General features: G+C 41.0%; 12 protein-coding genes across 12 annotated transcripts; all 12 read right to left on the bottom strand.

Moving 5' to 3' along the window:
• Window positions 1-326: 326 nt before the first annotated feature.
• LSM04_007446 (Ribosome control protein 1) lies at window positions 327-4136 on the bottom strand (the record flags this gene model as incomplete). The annotated part of the gene is made up of 1 exon (XM_067332186.1): window positions 327-4136. One exon carries the CDS (start codon window positions 4134-4136, stop codon window positions 327-329), a length of 3810 nt encoding a protein of 1269 aa, XP_067187018.1.
• Window positions 4137-4317: 181 nt separating this feature from the next.
• On the bottom strand, window positions 4318-5160 carry LSM04_006944 (Cyclin; the record flags this gene model as incomplete). Its single annotated transcript, XM_067332185.1, has 1 exon — window positions 4318-5160. The coding sequence occupies one exon, from the start codon at window positions 5158-5160 to the stop codon at window positions 4318-4320; it is 843 nt and encodes a 280-aa protein (XP_067187001.1).
• Window positions 5161-5471: 311 nt separating this feature from the next.
• Window positions 5472-6173, bottom strand: LSM04_002302 (RNA recognition motif domain; the record flags this gene model as incomplete). The annotated part of the gene is made up of 1 exon (XM_067332184.1): window positions 5472-6173. One exon carries the CDS (start codon window positions 6171-6173, stop codon window positions 5472-5474), a length of 702 nt encoding a protein of 233 aa, XP_067186800.1.
• Window positions 6174-6371: 198 nt separating this feature from the next.
• On the bottom strand, window positions 6372-7130 carry LSM04_007819 (uncharacterized protein; the record flags this gene model as incomplete). Its single annotated transcript, XM_067332183.1, has 1 exon — window positions 6372-7130. One exon carries the CDS (start codon window positions 7128-7130, stop codon window positions 6372-6374), a length of 759 nt encoding a protein of 252 aa, XP_067187041.1.
• A 271-nt stretch (window positions 7131-7401) lies between these two features.
• On the bottom strand, window positions 7402-8103 carry LSM04_008613 (RNA recognition motif domain; the record flags this gene model as incomplete). The annotated part of the gene is made up of 1 exon (XM_067332182.1): window positions 7402-8103. The coding sequence occupies one exon, from the start codon at window positions 8101-8103 to the stop codon at window positions 7402-7404; it is 702 nt and encodes a 233-aa protein (XP_067187078.1).
• A 305-nt stretch (window positions 8104-8408) lies between these two features.
• Window positions 8409-9359, bottom strand: LSM04_005162 (NAD-dependent epimerase/dehydratase; the record flags this gene model as incomplete). Its single annotated transcript, XM_067332180.1, has 1 exon — window positions 8409-9359. The coding sequence occupies one exon, from the start codon at window positions 9357-9359 to the stop codon at window positions 8409-8411; it is 951 nt and encodes a 316-aa protein (XP_067186921.1).
• A 326-nt stretch (window positions 9360-9685) lies between these two features.
• Window positions 9686-10981, bottom strand: LSM04_007297 (Leucine-rich repeat; the record flags this gene model as incomplete). The annotated part of the gene is made up of 1 exon (XM_067332179.1): window positions 9686-10981. One exon carries the CDS (start codon window positions 10979-10981, stop codon window positions 9686-9688), a length of 1296 nt encoding a protein of 431 aa, XP_067187013.1.
• Window positions 10982-11333: 352 nt separating this feature from the next.
• LSM04_006646 (Pan3 pseudokinase domain) lies at window positions 11334-12857 on the bottom strand (the record flags this gene model as incomplete). Its single annotated transcript, XM_067332178.1, has 1 exon — window positions 11334-12857. One exon carries the CDS (start codon window positions 12855-12857, stop codon window positions 11334-11336), a length of 1524 nt encoding a protein of 507 aa, XP_067186993.1.
• Window positions 12858-13086: 229 nt separating this feature from the next.
• On the bottom strand, window positions 13087-13428 carry LSM04_005295 (LSM domain; the record flags this gene model as incomplete). The annotated part of the gene is made up of 1 exon (XM_067332177.1): window positions 13087-13428. The coding sequence occupies one exon, from the start codon at window positions 13426-13428 to the stop codon at window positions 13087-13089; it is 342 nt and encodes a 113-aa protein (XP_067186925.1).
• A 155-nt stretch (window positions 13429-13583) lies between these two features.
• On the bottom strand, window positions 13584-14390 carry LSM04_000077 (Mut7-C RNAse domain; the record flags this gene model as incomplete). The annotated part of the gene is made up of 1 exon (XM_067332176.1): window positions 13584-14390. The coding sequence occupies one exon, from the start codon at window positions 14388-14390 to the stop codon at window positions 13584-13586; it is 807 nt and encodes a 268-aa protein (XP_067186708.1).
• A 1699-nt stretch (window positions 14391-16089) lies between these two features.
• LSM04_001103 (Ubiquitin-conjugating enzyme E2) lies at window positions 16090-16725 on the bottom strand (the record flags this gene model as incomplete). Its single annotated transcript, XM_067332175.1, has 1 exon — window positions 16090-16725. The coding sequence occupies one exon, from the start codon at window positions 16723-16725 to the stop codon at window positions 16090-16092; it is 636 nt and encodes a 211-aa protein (XP_067186750.1).
• Window positions 16726-17793: 1068 nt separating this feature from the next.
• On the bottom strand, window positions 17794-18474 carry LSM04_004458 (RNA-binding S4 domain; the record flags this gene model as incomplete). The annotated part of the gene is made up of 1 exon (XM_067332174.1): window positions 17794-18474. One exon carries the CDS (start codon window positions 18472-18474, stop codon window positions 17794-17796), a length of 681 nt encoding a protein of 226 aa, XP_067186891.1.
• Between the last annotated feature and the right edge of the window lie 178 nt (window positions 18475-18652).

The following is an 18652-nucleotide window of genomic DNA, read 5'->3' as shown; positions in this document are numbered from 1 at the left end:
TATGGATTTTTTTTTTGCATTTTTATTTTATTTATTTCCTTTTCCATTCTATCTCCCCATTTCTTTTCCTCAGATTCTAAAATCAAGAAAAGCTCCTTGAGGGATAGGCAAAGAAATATGAACCAAATACCTCAAAACGTTTAAATAAAACAATGTAAGAATACCTTCAATAATTTATGAAAAATAAGCTACATATACTCTTCAAGATATAGAGAAAGTTTTATTTTTCTCTCTGTTTTTTTTTATTCTTCTCCTCATTCGCGCTCTCTCCTTCTCTATTTTTCTTCTTGTTCTTCAATGACAATTTAAGAACCACTTTGGAAATGTTATTTCACCATATCATTTACAATAGAAAGCGGAGGTGCCTGAACATGGGTAGAACCTTTAATGCAGTGTCGCAAAAAGACCTCATACCCTTGATTCTTTGGTTGCGTTACGAGGTTTAGTAATGTTTGGTTAAGTAGAGGATTTAATTGAAGCTGCTGTATGACGTCAACCTCGCTCATAAGAACGATATTGATGGCCGTTACACATTCTTCCCATACGTTATACAGCCTACGGAGATCAAGAAGGGTATTCACTACGCCCGGGGTAGAATAGATATGACTTTGGGCTATGGTCCAGAGAGCCGGGTCAGCAGACGTTATTTCCCCCTTCGAAGGATATGATAGGTACTGCCGAAGATCACTTCCAATGCACCTCATACTTCTAGGAAGACCCAGTTCATCATGAATACCATCAAATATATCAGGAAGGAGCACATCAATTGTATTTTTCTCTACACTATTATCATTATCATGATCTCCATTCGTTTTCTCCTCATTCCTGTTAGTGGATATTCCCATACCCAGTAAACTTATCAAATCTGTTGACCTTTTGACCCTGATAAAGTGCGGTAACGACAGAGAGAATTCCTGCAGAATATCGCGTAATAATATTAAATGCCCCGATATTAGCGACTTTGTGGCTACATCATTAACAGCGTGTTTCACATTTGGATAATGTAGTAAAAGGAATTCTATGGCACAACGTCGCCGTTCCGAATCAGGATTAGTACCTCCAGAAGGTAGCTGTTCAGCTGAAATAATACAAAATGGATCTGTCTCAGAAAGAGACATATTTGATGAATTCTGCTGAAATCCAACAGCATTCCAAAACCTAGACCAAACGCCAACATTCTCATCTTTACCTTCCATTATTACTGGTATAACTAATTCTGCATGTAGCAAAGATGCGAAACGTAATAAGTCGTGAATTAAACTAACATTTCGTTGCCACAAAGCAAATACCAGTAATTGAGCAGCAGAAGTCATGGCGTTTTCTAAAGATTCCACAGGAGTACTACTATTGCAAAGAGTTCCATCCATCATTATCACACGCAAAAGGTGAGCTGCCTCTTCAAATCGTTGATTTTCTAAGCATTCACGAAATAGCTCCAGTGGAGATCCCAAAACATCAAGAACAACTTGCCACCTAGATACGTCTACCTTTCGTACGCAGCTGACAAGAATACTATAAAACTCGGAGTATCTTCTTAGAAGCGAAACTGTCGCTTGAACCGCAGATCTTCTATCAAGTTGGTCAATACCAGCTGGTGGAGTTTCGTCAATAAGAGTATGTAGGTAGTAATCTGCGTTTGGCACAAAAGTATTATTTGACCTCATACGTTCTAGCCAATAAAAAAGTCGATCGCTCCAATAAAGAGGAATAAAGGGAGTTCCAGTTGGGGGTACTTTTTTCCCGTTAACTGTCTCTACACTAGATGATCCAAAACGTGTTAAAGCTGCCAAAACACGGTAGTTATATAAAATAGGTTTTACAGTCATACGCATATAAATAATAGGTGACATACCAGAAATAGACCATAGGACATCGCTTGTACTTGAGGCAGTCAAAAGACAACCATCATAAGTAGATATACCAATAGGGAGTGAATCCGCATCAAATTGACCTATTCGATATTCATCTAATAAAAGAAAAGGAGCTAAACCTTCATTTGTGCCACATAAATGAAGAAAACTAACACCATTATCTCCAAAAACAAGAATTATGCCTCCATCTATTGGTACAGAATTATCTATCCATATTTTGTATACACCACTAGAACGAAGTGTCGTAATAGGGAATGGCATCCCAGATTTATCCTCGTCTGCATGAGGTTCCAATAACCCACCCTCAGTCATTGGTGCCACACTTAAGCCGAGTGATACTAATGCATGTGAACCACGTAATATAAACAAAACGAGAGGCAAGGTGTACTCGAATCCAGTATGTGATGACGATAATGGAGTACGAGGTGCTCGATGGGGGCGCAAGTGAATAGGATGAATTGCAGTCATTTCAATGGGGTTAGAAAAATTACTTGGTAACTTTATACGTTTAAATAATTCCAATGATACATCAATAGTAAGATTAGTTGAAGGTTTCTCTGATGATATATTGCATCGCCAGATCAATAGTGTATTAGAAGAGTCTAGTACAAGAAGGAAAACATCAGAACTCTCATCATGGCATTCACATATTTGTAACGGCATCCTTTCTAAAGGTAGGTGTTCCAAAAGGGCGGTTGAATCCAAGTAACGATGAGCATAAACTCGAAGGGCGTAACTGCGTGTATGAATCATTCGAACAGGAAGTACTACGGCTAAACTGTGAAGCCACAAGGGTTGAGCCACACACACCATTTCTCTCTCTTGATTCTTATCACGAAGGGTACGCCAACGTCTCATAATACGGTCAAAAATTACAAAGCCTTTTTTTCCTGAAATTACTACGGCCGCTCCATCAGGGCTCACAGCAGCATAGATAAGGGGGTAATTTTCAACTGCATATTGCGAATGAATATTTATCACATCATTAAACGTCACACCATCTTCAAAAGGCGAGTGCCCACAAAGACGCAATATATCATTATTAAATGATATAATAGGTGTGAAGTAACTTCTTGAATCACCACTAGGAGTTGAAATAACTTTACTAAATTCAAAGGCTTTAAAGGAATTCTGTTGTGGTTCAATAAGAAATAATTGATGATTATGGTTGCTCCATGAAAGAGAAATACATCCTTCAGCAACGCAACGTTGTGAATAACATGCAAGGACAGATGAGTATACGCATACACTACTGTAATGAACCACTACAACACCATGGTGGTAAAATCCAACACAAAGAAGCTCCTCATCGGGGCTCCATTGAATATCACAAATTGGTCCAACTCTTCCAATACTTTTTAAACATTTTAAACCATTCCAAAAATGTCCTAATGAAAGGTCTTCATTAATAATTTTGCAAACAACATCACCAGCATGTGTGGTCATTACGATAAGCATATGTTTAGAATTAATTGCTATACGGGCCGCAGAAGCAGCTATACTACACCTACCAGAGAAAAGTATTTCATCATTTGTAAAATCATTTCCTACACTACTACGGGCAAGAATAACATTTCCATTTGATAGTAAAAAGGCCGTCAATTTAAGCTGAGGAGAGTGATAAACATCTACTATAGTTCCCGTAAGAATTTCACTACGTGTCAAACGCAAATTTGTCTCTGTGCTATCTTTTCCTGTTTCATCTGAACGAGTAAAGAAATGTGTCCCTTTACTTAAAAAGTGACAACTCCATGTGTGCAGAACTTTCTGTCGAAACCAACCAAGCACACAAACAACTCCGGATGTTGTACATGCAAAGAAACAGTTCGAGCCTCCAGCAGTTAATAATGTTACTATACCAGCCTCTAGACGTTCTTCATTGGTTAAATGTACCCGAGACGAAAAGGAACCTACGTGAAGAAAATGTTCACGATATGTAAGCGCTAAAATTTCTGCATTTTTTATATCAAGAAAAATATCAAAAAAAAGAATGCGTCGTTGTAGTGTAGCAACTACCAAATGTTCTCCTTTAGGGTGCCAAAGAATATGCGTCGCTGGATTATCGTCAAAAGTAGTGCCATTAATCAACACTGATCCCAGATAAATGGCGTTGTGAGAGCACGTCCAAAAGTGCAACTGTCTCTGGGAAAGCAAGACAATACAATTTCCGACTGGACTCGCTGACACCGCCACTGCACGCTCATCACATTCAAATCTGTGCGAATTCAGAGAGTAAAGTTCTGGTGACCCACTGGCAAAGTGCATTGCATATGAAACTTTGTAAGCCTATGGAATAATGAGGAAGTCATACAATAAGGAAACAGTTGATACAAGACAAAAAAAAACTTTATTTTTTCTTTTTGGCCCAATGACAAGAAAAATACAAATAAAAATAAAAAATTTAGACGATTATAGCAGTGGGTATATCTTTTAGAGTCATTATGCATCATTCTGTCGTCATGACAGAAGGAGTGGCGTCCAAGCTACCAGTCCCACCACTAGAGTGTGCAACGGAAGGGCGAGAAGAATCCTGTTCACGCAATCTTTTTCGTCGTGCTGTGATCATATTATCAATTTTTGTCAAGCCAGTGGTTTTTCGCATCACAGCCAACGCATCTATCATGACGCTGATGATACCATCACGGCGTTCCACTGAGGTACAGGCAAACCCCCCATTATATGTCTCTAATAGACCAGCGCCATCTGCAGCAATATATACAAGTGCTTCTGCTACTTCATCGGGTGAAGCCTTCGTACAAAGTGGTGTCACAAATGATAAGAGGAAAAGACGGTGGGCGCATTCCGAAACCTTTGTATGACCCTCTGGTACCAATTCAGCAATACGTTTAATTGGATGTATTACTTGAAAATTAAAACCCAACGTGTGACATAACAATAATTCCATTTCTAGCAACATACGACGCCATCCTTCCGCTTCCTCACTTTTTTCATCGACCTCAAACACGAGTGAAATAACCTGATTGAGACGTACCTTGTAATGTTCTACTTTACTCGCCAAAAATACACATGACGCTGATAGAACAATTTCATCAAACCTTTTTAATTCATGATGGCTCAGAAAAGTATGCCAATAAACCATAGAAGTTGCAACAACAGTTTCATCAAGTTTAAGACTTTCTACTACAAATCGTGTCATATTATACGCCTTAGCAGCAATACGATAGTACGCTTTTCCAACATGCACCAAAGAATATGGACTACTCACTACTACAGTAGTTGGGGAACTGCAGAGAGGTGATGACCACAACGGAGCTCCTCCAGCTTCCATATTTTTCTTTATTTTTTTTTTTTAAAGCGTCGTTGTCCAAATTCACAACATATGGCAACAAAAGCAGAAAAAGCCCCCACCACCCCAAAAAGAAAAAAATAAAATAAAAAGAAAATAAGGAAAGAAAAAAAGAAGGTGAGCTTAATTTTCAGACATAAATTGGGTATATTGAAAACCAAACGAAAACAAAACAAAAATAAATACAATGGAGTACATCCTCAAAATCACCACGAAAAATTAAATATATTTATATAAGAAATCATGAAAAATAAGAAACAGTTATCCCTTATTCTTTATTGCAAGAACATGCACTACTTTGTGTGGGTCTTCTTGAAGTTGTGGGCGGCCATGAGCAGCTTGGCGCTCTCTGCACGGGCCTTCTCCTTCTCCAGAGAGCGAGTTGAAAGAGCCACGTGCAGTTTCTTACCGCGGAACTCTGTACCGTTCCTTTCCTTTACCACCTTCTGCGCTGCAGCAGGGGAGTCAAGGTACACGTACGCGTAGTTATTGCGGTATGTGCGCAGGCGCAGCACCTTTAAACCCGTGAAGAGCTCGCGGATTTGCTTATCCGTTGTAGACGTGCGGAAGATGGGAGAGACAAACACCACAGAAGAGTTCTCGTGTGGGTCTGGCTTTGGGCTCGTCTTGGCAGGCACAACAGTCACCACGTTCCCCATCACCACCTTCTCGTTGAAGAGGTCAATTGCCTTTTTCACGGCGGCAGCGTTTTCAAAGAAAACAATGGCGTAGCGGCGGCGGCGCACCTGTGCGCTCACAACATTACCGGCAGCGCTGAAGATCTCCTTGGCGTCGCTCACAGATCCCTGGCCCCAGTTCTTCACGTAGACACCATTGTGTCCACCAGTCGCAGCGCGCGGCTTTGTCTCCTTTGCGGGTGCCTTGGGTGCGGCGGCGGCCTTAGGGGCAGCAGCGGCCGGCTTGGGCGCAGCCTTCACGGCGCTCTTCTTGTCGGTCTTTGGCGCAGGGGCCTTTGCAGCAGCCTTGGCGGGCATCCTTAAGCCTTTCTCTCTTGCTGTTTTGTTACTCGAAGTTCGAGGTAGAAGTGCTGTTTACTTGCTATTTAATTGTATGAAAGAGTAAATGGGCATAAAAGCAGAATATTACTAGTGAGAAATTTAAAATATACTATTTTCTCGTTCAAGAACACCAACCAACACAAACACGCACAGCAAAGAAAAAACATTAACTCATTAGCAGAGAATTTCTCTGCGACACGTAGCCACAACCACAACATAATGTTTTTCTTCCCCGCCAGGAACTTGTACAACATGCGACCAAACAGACACCCTGAGGTTCGGAACAAGACCAACAGAGCACATCAACTCTCGCCCTCCGCCAACAACATGTGCCTCAAACTGATGAGGAAACAACGTCACAGGACCTCGAAAACATTCAAATGGAAAACAACGTCCAGTAATACCAACGAGTTTCACACAACATTCCCGCAGACCCCAATGCTGGGCCAATATAATAGCAACGGGATCAAGCAATTTCCCATACGTTTCCCGGGCAGTTGAAATGTCAGCCGCACTCATTAAACTGGGTTTGCAATTGGGCATCCACCTAGCCCCAAACTGTGGAAACCGTTTTGTGACACGGGCCACCTCCTCCACATCAACCACATCAATACTCAAACCGAACAGTGCATCATTCGGCCACGTGACCGCAGCACCTACTAGATCTTCGTGAGCTAGTGAAAGCTTGAGACCATACTGTTTCGCATCTTCTCTACTACCAACAAAATCTATGGGAGAGCGCAACGCAGATGAAATTGCTGCGGAAGCTGCCAAACGTGACAGAATGTATGGATTTCGGTGGTTCAGATGCAACTGATCCGCTCGGCGTCTTAACGCCAGAGAAACGCACCCATTCGCTACAGGAGCAAAGACCAAGAAAGCCTCCACCATGGAAGCATCAGCCGCCACAACCTGCAGCCTTCGAAGGCTCATTTGCACCTACGCATCAAAAGAAAAAAAAAAAAAAAATAGCTCCCACTACACCGGCGCAACAAAAGAGAGACCAACCTTAGAGAGAAGCAAACAAGAAGAAAACGAAAAAAAAAACACGAGCAAGAATATCTCACAAAGGAAGATAAAACGAAGTAGTACTCATTGCAAATTACAATTGTGGTACCATACCTTGTTTAACATTATATATACTGAAACCCTTAAACAAAATGAAAAAAAAAAAAAAAACAAAATAACACCAGTCTTCCTTCTTTTACTTTGTGTGGGTCTTCTTGAAGTTGTGGGCGGCCATGAGCAGCTTGGCGCTCTCTGCACGGGCCTTCTCCTTCTCCAGAGAGCGAGTTGAAAGAGCCACGTGCAGTTTCTTACCGCGGAACTCTGTACCGTTCCTTTCCTTTACCACCTTCTGCGCTGCAGCAGGGGAGTCAAGGTACACGTACGCGTAGTTATTGCGGTATGTGCGCAGGCGCAGCACCTTTAAACCCGTGAAGAGCTCGCGGATTTGCTTATCCGTTGTAGACGTGCGGAAGATGGGAGAGACAAACACCACAGAAGAGTTCTCGTGTGGGTCTGGCTTTGGGCTCGTCTTGGCAGGCACAACAGTCACCACGTTCCCCATCACCACCTTCTCGTTGAAGAGGTCAATTGCCTTTTTCACGGCGGCAGCGTTTTCAAAGAAAACAATGGCGTAGCGGCGGCGGCGCACCTGTGCGCTCACAACATTACCGGCAGCGCTGAAGATCTCCTTGGCGTCGCTCACAGATCCCTGGCCCCAGTTCTTCACGTAGACACCATTGTGTCCACCAGTCGCAGCGCGCGGCTTTGTCTCCTTTGCGGGTGCCTTGGGTGCGGCGGCGGCCTTAGGGGCAGCAGCGGCCGGCTTGGGCGCAGCCTTCACGGCGCTCTTCTTGTCGGTCTTTGGCGCAGGGGCCTTTGCAGCAGCCTTGGCGGGCATCCTTAAGCCTTTCTCTCTTGCTGTTTTGTTACTCGAAGTTCGAGGTAGAAGTGCCTGTGTGTTTTAAAGGAGGAGATAAAAGTGGAAAGAAAATTTACATCAGAAGAGGTACATAATGATGATCTCTCTCTCTCTCTCTCCTTTTTTTTCTCTTTTCCTGTCTGATAGTGTAAATATTATTTAATAGCACATGAGAAAAAAAAAAAACGAAAAACACCAAACCGAGAGATAAGACAAAGGAAAAAAAAAAACAAGAAAATACACATGGGCCCTTTCCCATGTGTATAAAAAAAGAAAAAAAAACGCTACTTGCGTGCTTTTTCATAATTCTCAAGGAACCAATCAACAGAACGTTTTATTCCTTCATTCATTGGTGTAAACTTGTAGTTTGGAAGATACCGTCGAAGCTTGCTGTTGTCTGCGGTTTTTTTAAATTGACCGTCTGCCTTGGAAGTGTCAAATATAATCTCTCCTTTGAAGTCTATAGCTTCAGCAATCATCTTGACAACATCCGCAATAGAAACCTCATCACTTTCACCAACAGAAAGAATAATAGGCTCCACCTCAGTGTATTCACGAAGAACCCATATCATCAACTCCGCCAGATCTTCGCTGTATATAAACTGACGCAGTGGTTTACCTGTACCCATCACTGTCATCGATTTACCACTCTGTTTTGCCAAATAGAATTTATGGATAAGACCAGGCACAACGTGAGAATCTTCCAAATTATAGTTGTCATGGGGACCATATATATTTGTAGGAATAACGCAAGTAAAATTACACCCGTATTCATTACGGTAAGCACGGTTCATTACGTCCATCATGCGTTTTGCATACGCATATGCTTCATTTGAGAAGTGTGGTGGTCCGTCTTGTAGCATAGTCTCATTGATAGGGTAAGTGGTCTTGTCTGGAAATATACAAGTGGATAGGCAAGAAACGAGCTTACTTACACCGTAAATGCGACAGCATTCAAAAACATTGTTGTTAATGGCCACATTGTCAAGCCACATTTCGACTGGATGTTTCATATTTTTAAATAGACCACCAACCCTTGCAGCCAAGTGGATGACATGTGTGGGTTTGTATTTCTCAAAGACTGCCTTCGTCTCTTCCATTGATCTTAATTCCGCTTCTTTGCTGGAAAGAAATACCCACTGTTCATCTGCACGTGGACTGCGCTTCTGTACGGCTTCGATGGCCTTTCCCACCAGACCACTTCCTCCAGTAACAAGAACAACACTTGTGGGCATCCCTTCTTGATTTTTTTTCCGCAAATCAACTCCTTTTTATATAATCAATTTTGAAATAGCAGAAGAAAAAAACGAAAGACAAATAGGTTTTCTAAAACAAAAAAGAAAGAAAGATAGATAGATAGAGTGAATAGGAGAAAAGAAAATAGAGGAGGGAAGAGAAAAAGATGCATTTTGAGGATTCAAAAACAAATAAGTCATACAATCCTCATTTAAAATTAAGTGGGATAAGTACTCTGGTTTATTACCAAAAAAAACAAAAAAAAACCAAGACCTTTACCCTCTTCTTCTTCTTTACATACTCAATTGACATTTTGGACTACTTATTACTTTCCACGACTGTCCCATTGGGCAAACTTTTCCCACATAATTTCCCTCGACTTCATTGAGTGTTCCTTTTCTTCCTGTAGACGTGACGCAACGGCAGCTATGGCGCGTTCCATCTTCAGTGCTGTTTGGTTGAAGTGGGAGTCCTCACTGAAGGGCTCTAGCACGCGCCGTATTTCCTCCTCCATTTCCCGCAGTGCATCCTCATCAGAGAGCAGCGACCCACACATGGTTGACCCACCCTTCTCCATGTTCTCCTCATTTTCACTCTCATTGATATCATTCATACTTTCAATCGCAATCTCGCGCCGCGCCGCATCCACAACCAATTCATGCTCGTGAGCAGTGCGGAACGCTTCCGCAATTTCACAGCGCAAGGTCGACTCGTCGGCAGAAATATCGTCACGCAAACGTTCTTCCGCGGCCACCAGTTTTTCTTGTTGGGCACGCCATTCACGTCGCAATTCCTGTAATCTTTCCATCTCTGCAGCACGCTTCAATTCCCATTGTTTTGTCAATCTATCACGAACCTCACGATTTTCCTCCATACGGTCTGACAAAACCCTAACACAGCTCTCTAAATGTTCCTTCTTCTCTCTTCTTATGGCTTCTCTCTCTTGCGTCTCAGCTTCTTTACCACCTGCGCCCCACGCCTCTACAAGACGGCGTTCCTCTGTAAAGACAGGACGTTCATCCAAGTACGTTAGCTGAGGGAGTTGGAGAATCATGCTGCGTCGGTATCCCTTAATTCCACGAATAGCAGGGTTGCCATGAAAATAGATGACGCTTACTTTAGGCAATCGTGTAAAGAACTCTACTGGACCAATTTGGTCCTTATCTATCTCGATCTTGTTAAAAGAAAGATCTACACTGGTCAATGTCTCACTGATACCCCATAGATCGCTGCAGGCATCTAAACTAACAATGTGGTTATGTGATACTTGAAGTGTCTCCAGTAGCGGGCATGCATTTGCAATCCCCTCAAGTGAAGTCAAGTAGTTGTGAGATAAATTAATGACACGCAGATTACCCAAAACGGCGAGGGAACAAAGTGATGTAATAGTGTTATTCTGAACAAAAAGTGAGACAAGTTGTTGTAATGCCTCTAATCCAGTGAGTTCACTTATGGCGTTTTGCTCCAGCCAAAGTACTTTTAAGTTCACATAATCATCCAAGTTTTCAATATTCAGAAATCCCCGACATTGAAGGAATAATTGGTCATTGAGGCGGGGTGCCGCATATCCACCATTACCTTTGCAGGCGGCAACTAATACCTCTCTCGTCATTTCTGCCATGACCAAAAGTTATGTTTTTCTTCGCTTTGGGGTTTTCTTCTCTTTTCTTTTTCCTTACTTGGATGAACTGCAACACAAAAAGTACACAATCGAAACAAGCAAAGAAGACATACACGCATCGAAACTTCTTTTAAAAGAGAAAATAAACGCACAGATAAAGATATATATATATATATATATATATATATATATATATATATATATATATATATACCTCCACCATAAATCACAAAGCAGCCAGCGGCCGTCAGCTGGGAAAGGAAAAAAAAATTTTTCGTAAGAAAACAAGAAATTCTGATCAAAAATCAACTATCTCTCACAACACATTCGAAATGGATAAGCGCTAAATTAACTACAGTGTTCCTGACGCAGCACCAACAGTCACTGAAAAGGGTTGAATATCTGTGTCATTCGTTGATACCTGCAGCTGCAGCTGCTCAAAAGCACTTTCAAGACTTGACCTGAGATCACGGTAAGAGATGACTAATATTGTATTTCCGTCTTCATTACTAATAAGCTGTACCAACTCTTCAGAACCACAATCAAGTTTGTTTAGGCAATGAAAGACATGACCCCAATCTAAACGAGTGCGATGTTGTTCATCTACCTGATTGAAAACATACTGACTAAAGAGTCGAAGAGCGTAACGGTTGTGTGCCTCTGTGTTATTGTCAGGAACTTCATGTAAAGACTCTAATACAAAGTTAAGCTTCACCATCAATCGCATAAGACGCCCATTATGTGCTTCCTTTGCACATTGAGACATCAAGTAATCTGCATAACCCTCTTGGTGAGCTACCTCCATGGACATACGCTCTCCTAGAGCACGGCACAAACTAGCCACATCTGTACCGCCATCTAAACATGCTTTCACAAGCGTCCAGAAACTCTCTGAAAATCCAGATACCGGTTGGTTCGTAACATCTTCAGGACGAGCATTCAAATTACATGTAGAGAGTTGCAAAAGCAAAAGTCCTAATGCTTGAATATCTTGCTTCATTAGTATTGCCATGCTATGACTGGAAGTCTTCGGTTCCACCAGATCCATAAGTCCTATTCCACTAAAGTAGAATCTACCTGTAACAGATGCATACAAAATCTTGCTCCAGTGAAGTCCACGCAACGGTGTAGCAGTCTCATGAAATGCACGTAAGAGACCAACCATTTGACATGCGAAAGACCATAAAAGGCCTTCAGTTGATCTTCTTTTAGTGAAAAAGTACTCATGAAGACTTTTTGCTTCTGGAATAAACTTGTATTCCATAATAACATCATTGCTTCCCATAATAAATGCATCAGTTGCAATTACACCTGTCAATGGAACCAAATTTGGATGTCGGTAATGTCGAAACTGCTCGCATACAGTATTACAATCCTCAAGGGTAGCACTCGTATTAACAATGCGTCGTAAAGCAATGTCCTTTCCTGTAAAACGCACTGTCGTTTGATATACTTGCATCGTTAACTTAGGATTCATCGAACTTTTCTTCGCCTCATCTTCAATGTTGTAAATAGTTGTGTAATGGGCAAATTTGGAACTAGTTACAGGTGTAATGGTACGCATGGTAGAACGCATCAAAAACGAAATATTTGGTCGTGTATTTCGAACGGCAGCAGACATAAACAAGTGACTCACAGGTGTATACGGTGTAGATGGAAACGGATCCGTTAAGGGCTGACAAAAAGGGTCCATGTGTTGAGGTGTGTAAAGCGTAGACGGTGATGGGACAAAAGCGTTCGTCACAATAGCACCACCGCTGTTCAAATGACGACGCCCGTAGGGGTGCTGGCCGCCGCCACCGGCATTGATCACACTACTCACCATGTTGCCACGGCCAAGCGCACCACTCTTCACACCACGCCCTTTTGAATCCATGCCCTTTAAACAGCTACCTTAGGATTTCCTTACAAAGGCTATCATACTAAGAGGAGGCAGAAAAGAAGAAAGCAAAAGAGAGAAAAAAAAGAAAAAAGAAGCAAGAAAAAAAAAAAAAAGAGATTCCAGGCTATTAGCATAAAACGTTGCACCTTATCGACAAGGCTCTAAATCAGCAAAAAGAAAAAAAGAATTATCTGTACTGAATTCAGTCACTCGAAAAGAGCCTCTAACTTGCTCGACTACGTTTTGAGCCAGCCACAGCTCCCTTCTTATTACTTTGTTGTTTCTTCTTTCCTTCCACCGCACGTGACTCGGGTATAACTAATGCCCGTTCGTCCATCCGCACGTTTCGCACACTTGCACCACGGACAAGTGATTCTCGCGATTTCCAAAAGGCGTCCCCATCGGCGCCTGTTCTTATGCATTGCTTCAGCAGCATGTTCATAGACCTGTCCACGCGCACCACAGTCCCGTTGATTGTCTCACCGCCAACTAACTCAACGGACACAACCTTTCCCCTGCAATTACGCAGTACATCAAGTGGTGTCACCCACTTCTTCGCGCTCATGACCTACACAAGAAGGAAAAAATAAAGAAAGAGCAAACAATACAGATAGCACAGACACATGCAAGAACATAAAGACAAGAAAATATCAAAAACACAAAAAGAGAAATAAAAAACCAAAAAAAAAAACACTTAATAATACACAGAATATCCTTCAACTACCCCTTGGAAAACTTCATCCGTTCATGAAGGGCTTGTGTTAATTCCCCCAACCTGGGGAACAACGCTGCAAGACTTTCTAAATCGTTATCAGGAAGAAAAGATGCAATCAAAGCATGAACTGACCTGGGAAACGAGCGAAAGTAAGACAGTGATGAAAGGTTTGCTGGCGTAAACACTGGAACCTCCGCAAGACGGCATAGACGTTGAAGTAATTCAAGTGTACGAAATGATGTGTAATTAACAACAGTCGTACCATCAACACCCCAAAAAACTTTATGACATTTGGGGCAACGCGTAAAAGCCTCGTAAACTTCATAAACTTTTTCATGAACATCATTTTTTATAGTCTCTTTGGGAATAGAGAAAAGAACCTCGTTACATGTAACGCAACAGGAAAAAACGCGCTCAAAATCATAGCAAAGGCCTGCATTTCTTATAAAGTTTGCCATGACCAAGAAGAAATCCTTTGATACATGATGTGGCAAATTGTAGAGCATCACTTCACTCACATCACAGTCGCTATCCGAATAAATCGATTCACCATCTGAATCATAGGCAACAACCTTCCGTTGTCCCATGGAATAGGCAGTCCCGCGGCTCCTCACAGCTCTGTTATGTGCGTTTACCTGAGCCACTAACGTTGGGCTTGATGTAACTAACGCCAAGTTGTCCCGTGCAGCTATTTCTAGCAACTCACTCTCCCGTATCTGTCGATCACACACCGCATTGTAGCCCAACAGACGAAGATATTTAGCAACTCGATTTAAGCTGTAGTCCATGAGAAATCCAGTAGTGGCAACCATCAGCAGCAGAAAACAAGGAGAAGTGTTAAAAGGAAAAACGAAAAACCAAATGTGTCGATCCAAACACCTCTCAATACACCAGTACTGCAAAGAATAAACGAACACACACAGAGAGAGAGAGAGAGAGACAGTAGAAGAGACCTAAGTCTAACCACATGCAAAAACAAATGAAGGAAACAGAAAAAAAAGACCATGCATTTTCCCTCTCGATGGAAGATTTTTTTTTCCACCTTCCACACAGTCTTCCTCTTCTCCTCCTTCTTTTCTTCTTATTCTTCTTGACATGGTTCTCAGAACACCCAAAAAAAAGAACAGCTCAGAATCCCTTCACGTGCAGCAAAAAATAAATAATTTAAAAAATCACCACTGGATCTGCAGGAAGATCAAAATTATGTGTCACCTTAGGTAATGTTTAAGTTACAGAAATAGAGAGAGAAACGTATGCAGAGAAGTAAAAAGAATCTGTATACCTATATCCCAGTTCTCACATCCTAAAATTTGGTTTGTAAACACCAACAAATATATTATTATTATTATTATTATTATTATTATTATTATTATTATTATTATTATTATTATTATTATTATTATCAAACATTATATTGTACGTACAATACATGTCTCACCATTTGTAAAATAATGTCATATTATATGCCTTCAAATAAATGAAGCAACTCCATTAGCAAAGTGACAGTCTCCTAGGAGAGGACGTCACTTTATCACACATTCCTCGTCTGTTACTGAACGCTCTTCCTTACTCTCTTATGCAATAGAATAATATTCTTTAGATATAAAACGGTTTCTCATTCACTCTATAAATTACTTTGCAGAGAGTGAAGAAAGTAATACATAAACATTCCCCAAACTTTACTTGTAATTCCTTAACTAAGAAATGAGAAACAAGGTAGAACAAAAGAAGTAAAATGGACATGATAGCGCAAGAACAACACAAAAAAGAAAAAGGTAAGGGGTACAAGGAACAAGGATGAGTTTAAAAACACCAAGAAGAAAACAACATTCTATACTTCACTTCTTCTTCATACAAACAAACAGACTCAAAAAAAAAAAATTCGTGATGTGGGGAACGTAGGGCAGAGAGCAGGACACAAGAAAAACGTAAGATAATAATAATAATAATAATAATAATAACAATAACAAGGAAAAGACGTTTTTGTTTGTTTGTTTTTTCCCCTTATTTCATCACCTTCAGTGGGGTACGAACTTACCCATCCTACCCATCACTGAAGTCAGGAATAACTGACAACTAACTCTTTGGTATGAGAAGGCGCACACGCAAAGAAATGCAAAACACTCAGAAAAGAAAGAAAAAATTGTTGAACAATGAAAAAAAAAGTTTTACAACAAGAAATTGAAACAATAAATTGTGGTGAAAGCAGCAAAGACATGGCGCCTCATAACGCGAGATTTAATACATGAGTCGTGTGCTGTCATACGTCTGTGTAGATGCTGTGCTATATCAAGATAGGTGGTTAACTCGGCATTCAAGTATTGAGGTCAGTATGTTGCCCACTCCTCCCACTCATCTCTTCTCCAGGTATCTTTATAGTGCATCATTAATAACTGGATTTACTTCCTCAAAAATTTACCCCTTTAGTACAGAGAAACGTGATTGTCTTGTCTGCACGAAATTCATAACTAGATCCTTCTTTTTCTTTTTTTTTTTAGTCTTTTTTTTTAATTAGATATCAATCTCTTCAGGTTCATAATCCTCTTCACTCTCAATGTGTGAAGTTGGTGCATCTGTCAAAGCCTTAAAGGTTCCCGGGGAGTCGTCTTCCTCGGCAACTGGACTCTTTTCATTTTGTGAAATAATTTCCTTGTCCATCGGACGGAAATCTGCAGGAATACTTACCAAGGCCGCCTCCCGCGTCGCAAACCTCGCAACATGATCCTGAATTGTGGAGACATAGGCAATAGGATCACGAATCAACTTGGAGGCAGCAGCAGAGTTTAAAGGGTCGTTGGGGTTCGGGTATCGTAGAAGCTGCGGAAGAAAAACTTCAAAAATATTCTGCAGTTCATACATTGGAGTCCATGTCTGATTAATCACATCGAGGCAAACTGACCCACTCACTTCATCAACATTTGGGTGATAAATCCGATTACTGAACCCAATGGATGGGGATTTAAACGGGTATTCCAGCGGCAGCTGCACGTGAATCGACCACACCCCGCCCTCGTACGGTGTCTCCTCGGGGCCGTTGAACTCCACCCAGAACTCCGAGACCGAGTCCGACGGGTGTACCTTCCGCGGACCATTCATTAACTTCATAAAGTCCATCTCTTTGCGACGCGATGAACGATCCGCGCACATGGTGGAAATCCCCCTTTTTTGTGTGTGGTGCGTTCCTTTGTGTTTGTTGTTTGTTTGTTTATTTGTTTTTTGTGGTTTGGTTTATTTTTGGTTTAATTCTATTGAAGCAAAAGAAGTGAAGAAGAGGTGATTTTCTTGCTTTTTTTTCCCTTTTTATATTTGTTTTCCATAGTTGTTCAACGTATCTCTGTCCAGCAGAGCAGTGTCGTGTTCTCTCATACATGAGGTTTGTAACGATAAACAAGAGGTAAAATGGGGTATGGTCAAACGAAACAGTAAATTTAAAATTTTAAAAATTAATTAGCACATACTTTTCCCACAGTAAAGAAGGCATTTACATATTGCCATCAGAATCACAACTTTCTTCTTTCACGACAATGTACTGCAGGAATCCTCTAACACCAAGAAAAAAAATCCCATAACAAAAACCACGTCATAACATGGTGCATGGCAAATATAAGGAGACCACCCAACAACACCAAAGGAAAACCCTCAGAAGGTATTGCTTGTAACTAGTGCAAACAAGATATACCTCTCGTTAAACAAAATGAGACGCTCCATCAAGAGCTTTAAGTTTCTTTTCGCCAGTTCATCTTTATTTGCCCATATGTAAGCGTAACTATGTATTTTGCTCTTTGTCTTTTTGTTGTTTTTGTTCCAACACTTGACCGGTTTGAAGCTAACATACTTCACTTCAATAGAAATTTATATCCCCATCAGTCGAAGGTATGTCAAAACCCACTGCGATGCCTCCACAAGTGCAGCATATATAAGTTTCTACTTACTATTACACACTACAGTCTCATATAGTTTCAACTAAGGGAAAGAAAAAGAAAAAAGGAAAACCAATAAAATAAAGAAATGAAGGCAGGACAAAATCACCAAATACAACATCAATCACCAGATATTCAGTTACATGAAGAAATGCCTAGACCGGCACATTTACCATGAAAAGAAAAAAAAAAAAAAACAGCTTTTTTTCTTATTATTATCTTTCTTTTTTTTTCTTCTTCTTCTTCCCTTTCCGAGTCATTAAACGTCTTCTTCATGTACCTTATTACTAAGCTATTACTCATAGTCATCATGTTGCACGTTAAAAGAATCCACATGCTGTTTGATCTTTGATCCCGGCATCCATGTAATGAGATCTTCCAGTCCCTTCGGAACAAGGAAAGCAGGATCTCGAACTTGCATCGTCCCGACTCGCACATGTCCGTGGTGAACTAGATCTGCAGCAATTTTACAATTTGGTGCCATACTTAGATCTCGTAGAACAGTAGGTAACCGTCGTTTGCAGAAGACCTCCACACCAACCTTGTCTACTTCAGATAAGCCAAGCTTTTCCTTTATTAAACCCATAGAAAATAGTTTGTCAAGCAGTTGTTGGGTCACCTCTATTCTCACTTTACTATCGGATGGTAAATAACGAAGATGTGCCAGGAGTTGTCGCATAAGGCCTACTAAACGCATGTAGCGGCGATAATCTTCACGATCTTCCAAATGGTATTTTGTGATACAGAAAGGTTCATGCCAATTATCTTGTGGATACTGCATGAAGTCGTGTTTTCGAAGTAGTTTCTTCTCATGATACTTAAGAGGTCGGTGAATGGGGTTTCCTTTGCTGTGCGCTGAAGCCGGTGTAAATTTACTACGCTTACTGCGTTTGACAGCTGCCTCCTGCTCCTTCACTGCGCTCTTGGTGAGTCTGGTCTTGAGCACAGAGGCATGCTGCGCCGTATCCCTAACCATTAGCTAGAAACAGAAATGGAAAACGGAAAAGAGAAAAAGAAAAAAAAAGGGGGTAGAGAACATTAAGAAGAAGAAGAAAATGAAGGCCAAATTTAGTGAATAAAAGCATAATTGATATACCAGCAAGCAATCCTGCAGGTAAATACTTTAAAAAGAGAACTCCCTTCCCAGCTAAAAA

Source organism: Trypanosoma melophagium (genome assembly GCF_022059095.1).
Source record: "Trypanosoma melophagium isolate St. Kilda chromosome Unknown ctg6segment0, whole genome shotgun sequence".
Lineage (NCBI taxonomy): Eukaryota > Euglenozoa > Kinetoplastea > Trypanosomatida > Trypanosomatidae > Trypanosoma > Trypanosoma melophagium.
The sequence above is the reverse complement of the archived record's forward strand: the minus strand, read 5'-3'. Positions and strand labels throughout refer to the sequence as shown.